This window comes from Pyrus communis, chromosome 5, assembly GCF_963583255.1.
Source record: "Pyrus communis chromosome 5, drPyrComm1.1, whole genome shotgun sequence".
In the NCBI taxonomy this organism is placed as follows: Eukaryota; Viridiplantae; Streptophyta; class Magnoliopsida; order Rosales; family Rosaceae; genus Pyrus; species Pyrus communis.
The window spans coordinates 28,765,514-28,777,677 of NC_084807.1; the positions used below are offsets into that span (position 1 = coordinate 28,765,514).

At 37.8% G+C, this 12,164-nt stretch overlaps 1 protein-coding gene and 1 pseudogene across 1 annotated transcript; both read right to left on the bottom strand.

Moving 5' to 3' along the window:
- Positions 1-1,567: 1,567 nt before the first annotated feature.
- On the bottom strand, positions 1,568-6,027 carry LOC137734572 (uncharacterized). Its single transcript, XM_068473810.1, has 4 exons — positions 4,507-6,027; positions 4,255-4,329; positions 2,389-2,607; positions 1,568-2,164 (listed from the first exon to the last, which is right to left on the bottom strand). Exons 1-4 carry the CDS (start codon positions 6,025-6,027, stop codon positions 1,568-1,570), a joined length of 2,412 nt encoding a protein of 803 aa, XP_068329911.1.
- Positions 6,028-6,535: 508 nt separating this feature from the next.
- Positions 6,536-11,291, bottom strand: LOC137734573 (cyclic nucleotide-gated ion channel 1-like; annotated as a pseudogene).
- Between the last annotated feature and the right edge of the window lie 873 nt (positions 11,292-12,164).

Sequence of the window (12,164 nt, forward strand, 5' to 3'; positions counted from 1 at the left end):
TTGTAAATCTACAATCAGTAAGTCCTAAAGTTTGTTTTGGAACTATATTAAGGAGGGGTTGGCCCTTTTATAAATTTTGTACAGGGTCTCCGAAATCTCAGAGACGGCCTTGACATAAGGGCTGTGTCATGTACAAGGATATGCATATGAGAGTTCATGAGAAAAAATAAGCAGACAGACGAAATGCAGAAAACTAAATGGTCGCCATTTGAAAGCGTAAGGTGATATTGAAACACAAATGACTTGCCCCGAAAATAGTTATTGTTGTAATGGTTACTGCTACTGTGAGAATTGCTTCGATTGTTGTTAAACCGATTATTATGGTCTCCACCAGATGAATTGGAGGATTGATTAGAATAGGGTTGAGATGGGGTTGGTGGTCGATGATTGGTAAAAAGAGCCGTATGAAATGAAGTAGAGGAATTAGTGAGATGAGGGTCTTGAGCTTCGAAATCAAGAATACGAGCGCGAAGATCATTTAACGTGGGGAGAGGTGTGGTCTGGATAATGACAGTGCGAAGCATAAGATATTCAGGGCCAAGTCCATGGAGTATGGGTGTGACTAAGTACTCCGGATCCACTGGTTTATTGATGGCAGCAAGAGCATCTGCAATTTGCTTGGCATGAAGGAGATATTCATCGAGACATTTACAGGATTGGCTGGGGTTTACGGGAGAGATAACCTAGACTTAGGATGATAACATGTGAATTAATATTTCCTTGTATTGATTCATTTCCCTACAACTTATTAAACTTTTTAGTCTAGAGATTTGTGGACATGACGGAGATGAGAGAATCTCACTAATTAACACTTAATTGCCCCAACGCAACATATGAGTGAAGGTTGTGCATGGATCATAATGACAAGTTACACCCATACGATCGATAAAGTATTTTGACCAGCCAAAGCCAGTACAGCTATGAGTCCCAGTGTTTGATACAAAGTTATATTTGAAAAAAAAATATTGCAGTCTAAATGTAAAGAAGTACTAATCCCTCTGCCTGGTTCTCCACATCTCTGTTGGCCATAACCACTCAATCGAGTTTATGACACTCCGTGATGATCAGTAATTCAGTTTTCCCTGCTAGCCTGACAGTAAAAGAAATTGTGTGTGAGAGAGAGAGAGAGAGAGAGAGAGAGAGAGAGAGTTTAGCTACATGGAAGCTCACAGCAATGGTACCTGAATGGCTAAGTTTAGGAGGCTTTCAGTTTATAAGGTGGATCAAGTAGAGAGAGAGAGCGCATTCGAGTGGCAGAAACCGAAGTTCGGTAGCATTCTCTGCAGCAAATTAGCTGCATGTTTCATGCAGATAGTGTAGTTTTGTGTAATTTACCTTATTTAGTAATATGTGTTAACCAACAAAAATAGAGAGAGCGAGAGAGAGAGTCGAGAGTTCTAGAGAGAGAAGTAGAAATCTGTAAAACTTATGTGTATTTTCTTAGTCATTAAGCAAGTACATATGTGAGTATTTATACACACCTCAACCTCCTTAACAAACTAACTGCCTAACTAACATTTTAATCTTCATACAAGTGGCAATATCCTAGCCTTACAATATATCTCTATCATCCCCCCGCAATCTCATGTTTGGATGATCCTAACATGAGATTGGTACAATGAATACAAAATAATGGAGCACTGAGCCCTTTGGTTAGTATGTCAGCAAATTGCTCTTTGGATGACACAAACTGCACCATAAGTTTGTTTTTGGCAACTTTCTCTCGAACTAATTGCACATCAATTTCAATGTGTTTTGTCCGTTGATGTTGGACAGGATTGAAGGACAGTGCTATAGCAGAGAGATTATGACAAATGAGCACAGGAGTTGCAGGTATTGGAACATGCAGGAAAGTGAGAATTTGTTGGATCCAATCAAGCTTAGCTGCAGTGGAAGATAAAGCACGATACTTGGCCTCAGTTGATGAACGGGAAATTGTTTGTTGCTTCTTAGAGGACCACGAGATAGGATTATTGCCTAAGAACACAACCAAACCTGTTGTAGATCTTCGATCATTGGGATCACCCGCCCAATCAGCATCACTAAAAGCATGTAAGGTGAAATCTCCTTTGGAGTAGGAGATGCCAAAATCCATAGTACCTTTCAAATACCTCAAAATCCTTTTGACAGCGGTGAAATGAGAAACCATTGGATTTTGCATTAACTGACAAACTTGATGCACATAGAAAGCAATATCGGGTCTAGTGAATGTGAGGTATTGGAGTGCTTCCACTACACTTCTATACAATGTAGGATTAGAGTAAGGCTCACCATCATTCGTAAGTAATCTTTTATGTGGGAGACAAGGTGTATCACAGGGCTTTGACTCAATCATTTTTGCTTTGACAAGTAAATTCTACATATATTTCTGTTGTGATAGAAACAAACCATTAGCAATCTTGAAATTTGAATTCCCAGAAAGAAGTGAATAGGACATAAGTCCTTGATATCAAATTCAGAAGTCAAGTCACGGATCACTTGTTGTATCTCATTGGTTTCCCTTCTTGTGATGATAATATCATCAACATAGAGCAATAATATCACAACATTTGCACTAACAGTTTTCACAAATAAGGAGGAATCAGAGTAAGTGGTTTGGAATCCCAACTGAGGCAAAAAAGAAGTAAACCTATCATTATATGCCCTTGGGGCCTGCTTCAATCCATAGAGAGATTTATGTACTTTACACACCAAAGATGGATTCTGGGGATCCTCAAAGCCAGGTGGCTGAGCCATGTACACTTCCTCTTGCAAAATTCGATGGAGGAATGCATTCTTGACATTGAGTTGCCGAAGGAGCCAATTGAAATAAGCTGCTAGTGCTAAAACAATTCTCACTGTGGTGGGTTTAAGAACCGGGCTAAAAGTCTCATTGTAATCAAGACCAGGTTCTTGACTAAAGCCTTAGGCAACCTATCGGGCTTTATGCCTTGCAATAGACCCCTCTGAATGCCTTTTGATTTTGAAAATCCATTTACACCCCACCAAGTTCTTATTTGCAAGTAAAGATATTAAACTCCATGTTCCTTGATTATGCAAAGCATTGATTTCCTCATTCATTGCTTGAAACCACATTGAACTCTTAAGACTAGATTTGTATGATGATGGTTCACACATAGACAAATCAATATCTTTGGCGGCAACAAGTGTAGATAGGAAAGCCTTCTTCCATTTTTACTCCTAGTTTGCATAGGATGTAAGTTTAATGGTGGTATGGAGAGAACCATTTGCAAAGTATCAGTAATATGACCAAGTGCCACAGGGATATGAGATGTGTCTGAAACTGCACCAGTAATGGACTTAGAGGAACTTTGTGACTCAGGTGAGAGTGATGGATTTTGAGATATAGGTGGAGACACTACAACAGGTGGAGAACTTGGTGGTGACTTATAATGATCTGAAGTATGAAATGGGGATAATGATGGAGGGACTGCACTTGAGTTAATGACTAGATAAAGCAAGGTGATCATGTTTTACGATGTAACCACAAGAGAAGGAGAAAGACCATCAAGCTTATCAGAAGGAAAAGATTTATGTTGAGTTTATGCCAATAAATCTGTATAAGGAAATTTACGTTCACTAAACACCACATGTCTAGACACAAAGAATTTATTTTGAGAAATTGCATAACAAATGTACCCTATGCATAGCCCAAGAAGACACATTATGTAGTCTTTGCTTGAAGTTTAGTGGAAGTATATGGTCTTAATAAAGGATAACAGGCACAACCAAATGTTCTTAAGTGATGAATAACTAGGACATCACCATATAAGACCTCAAAAGGAGACTTATAGACAATATGGGAGTAGGCATCCTTTTAATAAGATAGGTAGCTGTTTGACATGCAAAAGACCAAAATTGATAGGGTATTTTGCCTGTTTGTAACAATGTGACTGTGGTTTCAATAAGATGTCTATGCTTTCATTCAACCATGTCGAGCATGGTTTGATTTTTTCTTTCCGCCACACAATTTTGTTGAGGGGATCTTGGAACTGTCAAAGGTCGACGAATTCTATTGGCTTCACAAAATTCTTGAAATTCCTTCGAAGTGAATTCTCCTCCTCGATCAGATCTCATGGCTTTGATCTTGCAACCACTCTATTTTTCTATAGCGGCTTTGAACTTCTTGAATGCTCCAAAGGCCTCTTATTTCTGCTTTAAGAAATATACCCAGGTTTTCCTTGAAAAATCATCAATGAAGAGAAGGAAATAATTATTTTTACCCAAAGAGCTTGGTTTTGTTGGACCGCACACATCGGTGTGAATGAGCTCGAGTGGCTTTTGGGCTCTTGTGGTCGACTCATTTGGAAAGCTTTTCCTGAACTGTTTCTGTCACATCCCAACCCGGGCCCCCACCACATCCCGGGCTTAACTCCATTGTAGCACGATATTGTCCAATTTGGGCCCCAACCACGCCCTCACGGTTTTGTTTCTGGGAACTCACATGAGAACTTCCCAGTAGGTCACCCATCTTGGGATTGATATTCCCTGAATACCAGGATAGGCACGTGTCAGTTTCCCAAGTAAACATCCTTCGCAAACTTGATCAGGATGACTGATGCATGGTAAGCCTCTCATCATCTCCTTCTTGGATAATAACTTCAGTCCCCCAAAGTTAAGGTGCCCAAAACAAAGATGTCGAAGCCAGGATATGTTTTTGTAACATATCTTGAGACATTTTGCTTGAATGTTCATGGGAAACATCGCATTCTTTGACATTTTTATCTTGGCAATTAATCTTCCTTTGTCATCTCTAAGAAAAAGGCTATAATTTTTCATGTGAATATCATAACCTCTTTCTAAAAGTTGACCCAAACTCATAATGTTGCTTTTCATATTGGGCACATAGTAAACATTTGAAATTATTTGATGACCGCCATTTTTCAGGGGAATAAGGATGTTACCTTTTCCTTTTACGGGTATTTTGGATTTGTCTCCAAAAGAAACGTTGTCACTCACTAATTCATTGAGCTCAACAAACATGCTTTTTCTTCCGCACATGTGGTTGCTGGCACCGGTGTCAAGGTACCATGTATAGTCTTGGTCTCCATCATTGTTCTTGCATGCTAGTAGAACAATGCCATTCTCTTCTTTCTCTTCTTTCACATAATTGACCTTCTTATCAAGTCTGTTGCTTAGAGCTCTACATTCCCAAGCATAATGCCTAAACTTTTGACAATTGTAACATTGAATTTGAGATTTTTCATACCTCAAGTTTAAGCGTCCTCTTCCACGACCTTTTGTTGAGCTTTCTCCTCTTTCGTAGTTACTATGGTTGTTGAAGTTCCAACCACGTCCACGTCCACGTCCATGTCCACGTCTGCGACCTTGGCCACGACTTCTTTCGTACTGGCTTCTCTCGTTGTTGAAGCTTTCTTCTTTCTTCTTTGGCTGGACATACATCTTAAGGAGATGCTCGTCATTCCCTTGCCTCTTCTTATGTTTCTCTTCATATTCTTGTAGCGAACCCATTAATTGCTCTATACTAATTTCTTCAATTATCACGACAATGTGCTCCAATTTGGGGTCCAACGAGCGTAGTATCTTCTCCATAATTCTAACATCTTCTAACTTTTCTCCGTTTCTTTTTAATTGATTGAAAACGGCTAAGACTCTTGAGAAATAATCGGAGATTGATTCAGACCCTTTCATTTGTAGAAATTCGAATTCACCTCTTAACACTTGAAGATGAACCTTTTTCACTTGTTCGGCTCCTTTGTAAGAGGTTTGAAGCTTCTTCCATGCTTGCTTGGCGGAGGTTGCACTTGAGACTTTCTCAAAGCCATTGTCATCTAATGCTTGGTAGATGAGGTAAAGAGCCTTCTTGTCTCTCTTTCTTGAATCTTTCAAACTCTCCTTCTGGGCTTGGGTTAAAGTAGCTTCATCTTCTGGCTCACTGTAGTCTCTCTCCACGACTTCCCAGACATCATGTGCTCCCAAAAGGGCCTTCATTTTGATACTCCAATTATCGAAGTTGTTGTTGTCGAGTACTGGAACTTGGAAGGCTGCCATAGCGTTGCTAGCCATAGCTCTGTACCACTTTGTTGGGGCGTAAAAAGACTTCATTACTTTGGAGATGTTTATCTCACAAAGGAGAATGTAATGCAGCGGAATTGATTGGCAAGAGAAAGAAAGAACACTCAAAGTATTATACAAAATTTTTATTCTCACACAAACTTAGTACAAGAGGAAACACTTAAACACTCTTAGAAGCTTTGTTGCTTCTTCTTACTTCTTACTTGACACTCTCACTTCTTACTACTTGTTCTCTTGGTTACATCACATAGCTTAGCACCTCACCTATTTATAGGCAAGGTTTGCCAACTTACCTTATTTCTAGATCTTTCTAGCTTTTCGTATGTCCACACAATTTTACAAGATTCTAGGTCTCTCTACAAAAGGCCATAGATATTTTATGCATGCATTCAACGTACATGCTTTTTCTAGAATTCTCTAGCATTTGCATGAATCATCCATTGTGCTTGTATTGCCTTTTCAACATGGGCTGGATCCATTGTCTTGGACCAAGACAAGATTACAATTCAACACTATTGTCATCCCCTATTTCAGCTAGGGACGGAGGCGGAAGTCATTGCGCCTTGGTATTGGAACGAAGAAAAGCAGAAAGTGTCATCTCCTTCGACTCTTCAAGATTGTAACGAATGAGCAAGTCCCAATGTGATTTGAGTGGAGAGACTAAGTCCTTGGCCATGAGCACAAATGCTTCTACTTTTGTAAGACTTTTGACATGTTTGCTGGAGACTGGAACTTCGGTGAAGTCTGATGCCCAATCGAGAAGCTCTTCCCCGTAAAAGTCACCTTTCCCGAGGGGCTTGATGGCCACTGATGAGATTCCTTGCCCAGCATGACTGTCACTCGACGTGTAGGTCCACATTGTCCCTTCGGTAATCAACAGCATGCAATCGAGTGGATCTCCCGTTCGAAAAACGAAGCTGTTCTCAACGTACGTCGCTGGCTTTAGATAGTCGCACATCATCTTGAACACTTTTTCATCCATGTCTCTAAGCATTGGTATCTGTAGTTTACATACACAGGTTAATCTACTGTACTCTTTAATTTGAACAATAATTTTGTAATGAATGTAACATTAACCTAGTTTTAGTAATAACAATGTGATTCTGTGTTGTTGACTAACTTAGCATTATTGCATAACTATGGACTATAAACTTTAAGATTATAGTGCAATCTTATCATTATTGTAATTCAAACATCGAATGTTAATGTCATTTTGTTTTAAAACAATGTATTCCATAAATTAATGGTGAGAGATAGAGGTTGAGGAACATACTTTCTTAAGTGTTTTTATAGCTTCCTTTTTTTTTTTACGTTGTCGTCTCATGTACACTGTTTGTGTAGCTCCCGTCTGCATAAAAGCCTGTCTCGCCACAAATCAAACAATTACTTAATATACTTGAAGAATGATCTCCGCAGTCCCAACTCCCAAACACAGAAAAATTGTCGAAAGTTAATGTACAGTGAGACTTAATATACCAACCTGCACGTTTCCAATGAGATATATAAACAGTAGCAAGCCAATGACTGAAATGAGAATCGCAAACAAGTTTTCCCACACATACGTACTTGTTACCAGATTTGTCCCAAAATTACTGCAAAATATTAGACAATGTTGCCGAATTAGATAATCTCAAAAAATTTATTCGTTACATATTTTTCTGAAAATTGTTGATTGTCAATGGATATACAATGTACCTTAGATTTCGCAAGCCCCACCAAAAAGAGTATAAAAACTTCTTTCCGAACTTTTGATCCGGGTTTTCATTTTTAAGGGAATCGAGAAATATTCCAAAGTTAAATGGAGCATCTGGATCCAACGGGCAACTCCCGTTTAGATGTTTGGTAATATCTCTTGCAGTAGTATTGTCATCATATGGCATACGCAACGGGCAACTCTCGTTTAGTTGTTTGATAATATTTCTTTCTTTAGGACTCCCAGCATATAGAGTATGCCACGGGCGGCAAGGCGTGTGAGGTGTGATAATATATCTTGCAGTAATATTCCCACTATCGCAGTACAAAGTGTCCTTGCATCCAATGCAAATAGTGTCATTGCATGCAACACTAAGTTTTACACAAGCCTCGTGCCAACATGATGCCTCTCGTTGAACAGAGAAAAAGTACCAAAAAGCTCCGAGTACCTAAATCCATAACATGCAATCAAGATCGTCAATTAATTGCGGGGGGTGGTGAGTGGTGGTGGTGGTTGTGTTTTTTGTTTTTTTAATTTTTTTTTTATAAACAAACAATAGTATCTACATTAAGGAAGTGGGGGAGTGGACTAAGACTTACAATGTAGTTCAAATTCATCTTTGGCGAGAATCGAACCTAAGACCTCTCACTTACAAGTGAAGAGGAATGTCACTAGACCGTAATATTAAATGACATGGTGGTGGTGTTAGAATTATAGAGTTAATTAATCCGGAATCTTCTCCTTAATTAACGGAACGTAATATCAATTGTAATTAATTTAGAAATCCGAAATCCTACCACATATGAGTTTTCTCAAACCCTATATATTATAAACGTTCAACATGATTAATTTAAATAGTCATATTTCTACACAATCATTTTCGAAAAAACTGCATCGGTCCATAATCCAACATTAGTAATTAACAAAGTATTAAAATATAATGACAATTGAGTTGAAACTTACGTGACCGGCAAGAATGTAGAGAAACAAGTTGAATAGACCATTAGCCCATTTCCCATTCTTGTCTTTGAATAACTTGGCGGACAGGTGAATTCGAAAAATTCTTGGAACATATTGACCGAGAAGAAACACATTCACAAACATTTTGTGTTCCACAAATCCTGAGTCTTTCGTTGGGTAAAACATTAGTATAATCAGCTGCAGAAATTTAAAAGATAAACCAGGGTTAGAACATAGAAATCCATCAATTTCAGCTAGCTACCAAATAAAAAATAAATAAAAATTAGAGTTTAGTTAATTTCTCTTACTTGTGGGAGGGGAAGAACAGCTAAAACGTCAATTATGATGGATAACCACGACACATTCTTAGCTATTTTCCTGGCATATTGAATTAACCTCTTGGACGTTTCATTTTTCGGGGTATTCGTTCCGGAGGCTGAAGGCTCCGACTTTTTGTCCCTTGCAGGGTATAAAATTTCACATATTTTGTCCCTTGCAGAGTCTAAAATTTCACATATCAAATGCACCAGGAAAATGACATCCGTGAGAGATCGCATAACAAGAGCAACAATTTTCAACGTTTTGTCCGTATGAAGGCACTTATTTTCCTGATGGACGTTCACAACGTAAAAGAACAAAGGATCCAGAGAGACAGCAAATACACATGAGATCACAATTATACTGTTCCACCTTTCAAGGTAAGGCTTCTGATGCTCATCAAAAATCGTCCGCTTGAGCACATCAAAAATCTTCCCAGTTCTCCCACGTTCTACAACCTTTCTGGGAAACACGCAACAAACAACGAATGAAATTCATATGCATTTACCCTAAACCCTAATATATGAACCCCTCGAGCTAACAAATTAAACAAGATAAAATAAGATATAAATCCGATTCTAGTAGCAGCTATTAGATATATTTCAGACATTCTTCACTAAAACAAGTATCCGTCCTTGCATAATGTAACATAATAATGAATAATAATTTAACAATAATTTTACAAAATTGACTACAATACTTATATATTTAATAAAATTACTATCTAATGATCAAATATAATTCATGTGGATAGTTGAAGACCACGACAGGTCCACAAGAAGTCTAAATGAAATCAGACTACTACCAAAATATTTTAGAAATTTTCACTATATACACAACAAAATACAAAAATTACTTTATTAAAAAAAGGCCAAATCTCACTTTGATATTCCAGATGATAAATATATATATTGTGATGCAATCATATTTAGAATAGGAATGTAATCGTGTAAATCTTAGTATCTTTTATATTCCTATTAGGAGTTGATTACCTATTAAGAGTTTGTAATCCTAAAAGGATAAGGTTTTTGTCTATACTACTACTATAAATAAAGGTACAATCGGGTGATACAAATACACCTCACAATTAAATCTCTTTCTTCTCCCTCTTAGTGCTGCCGGCCCCCTCTCTCTCTCTAATCCCTTAGATAGCTCAATCAAATAGGCCTACAACATATTACTATTTGTCAAATTTCTGTCCTGAATTAGTATAGAGTTTCCAATTTTCTCTTGAACTTTAATTCTAGCCAATTTTCCCCTCCCCTGGGACATTACAAAGTATTGGCTTTGGCTTTGTGCCCAATTTACCAAAACAAGATTACATTTTTGCCCTTATACAATTGGTATGTGTTATCCGTGTGACCAAGATGGATGAAAAATTAGATGAAAAATTTCAAAATCTAACACTAAGGGGAAATTGACTATTTATAAAAGTTCAAGGGATAATCGGCTAAAATTAAAACTCAAGAGAGAAATTAGCAACTTTACACAAGTTCAGACAAATCAACAACTAGGTCATATATGTATATATAATATATATATATATATATATATATATATCTATCTCTTTTTCGAAGGGAAACGATTTCATTAGAACATCAAATCAAGTAAAGCTATCTTGAAGGAGGGCACCTGAAGAAACGCAAGAGGGACCTCACTTCAAAGAAATATTATATACGATTGTGTATATATTTGTAGCCAATCCCATAAATTAGTATAAATAAGAGTTTGTCTTTGTTAAATGTGACGCAATGCTTCCTTGGAGGAATGGTTATGAACGTGTCACTGTGTCTGTAGAAAGAAGTTTGTCTCTGTTTAAAGTTTTCACTGAAGTCTACTCATCGCATCTTTGAAGTCTGACAAGTGAATCAAATTGGCCACCATATACAACTCCGATGCCAGCTACTGCCTCTCATCCGATTAGATGAGTTCCGTCGCCTCGCCACCGGCGCTTCGACTTCGGCACTATGCAGTTTTGGGTGTTTTAAAATTTAAAAATAAAGGAACATAAGGTGTTATAATGACCATATATTCAATCGTTGCGTTCCAAATAGCATAAATTCGTATGCGTTCTGTGAATCCCAATGTTTTATCACACATTTCCCGTCGCTACACCAGATTGCGCAACATGGTGCGCTGCTATACTTTGAGAGTGACAAATAAGAGCAAGCTAAGGTCAGAATTCGAAATACAGAGAGAGAGAGAGAGAGTGTACGAACCTGTCTATTTCCTCTACTGCCGGGTTCTCCACATCTGAATTCATTTCCTTGACGTTTGTATCCATAATAACTTAAATATATATGCACTCAATGACCTTGATGATGAGTAATAAAGATTACCTAATAAATAGCTACGACGAGGTTTTTAGTTTACAAGATGGAGAGAGAATAGCATGCAGAGAGCTAGCATTTGGGTTGAGTGGCAGAAACTGAAGCTGCTAGCTGCACTGCAATTCTATTTAATAGAATTCAAGTTTGTCTTGTTATATGACGCAGGTTATTTAATATGACGTAAGTCTTTTATATGACGTAAGTCATTTAATAATATGCACGGGTCTAACAGTTTAGTGGATAAGACCCCAGACACGTTTAGATCTATCTTTATTAGAAGAATTGTAGAAATGTAGTGTGAAAATCCATCTCAAGAGACATTGCAAACAAAACATGAGAAGAGTGCAAAACAAGAGACACATGTATGACTTTAAAGTTACGTAGCATTGAATACTACGAGTGTTTTAGCTATTAGATTCGACTTTCATAATATGCGGTGCATTAGCCTCTTACACTCAAGTTGAATATATATAGTCATTTAGTATTACAGTTTAGTTGTATTCATATTCAGTTGTAAGAAGTTTTGAGCTCGAATCTCCTAAATGGCAAATTTATAACCAATTTATTTCCCAACAACCTAGTACGCAACATAAGATTGTCAACAAGAAGATGCAGATATAAGCTTCTTTAGGCGGACATGCAAACAGGTAGCTAGGCAGACTCCGCTACACGAACAAGTAGGCTCTGCTACAAGCGGACAGATGGGTAGGCAGATTCCAGATATATGGCAGATGAATATAGATTGAGATGGCAGATGGTAGATAGTTTCAGGCAGGCAAATGTTAAAGTATAGGCTCCGTCACTAAACGGACGAGATTCCTATATTC

Bases quoted from the DNA above. Each gene is read 5' to 3' on its own strand.
- LOC137734572 (XM_068473810.1), bottom strand. From the start codon at position 6,027: ATGGCTAGCAACGCTATGGCAGCCTTCCAAGTTCCAGTACTCGACAAC. The intron at 2,608-4,254 runs GTGTGCGGTCCA...TTTTTGCCTCAG, and splicing joins TCGAGCTCATTCACACCGAT to TTGGGATTCCAAACCACTTA. The intron at 2,165-2,388 runs GTTTGTTTCTAT...CAAGTTTGTCAG, and splicing joins AAATTTCAAGATTGCTAATG to TTAATGCAAAATCCAATGGT.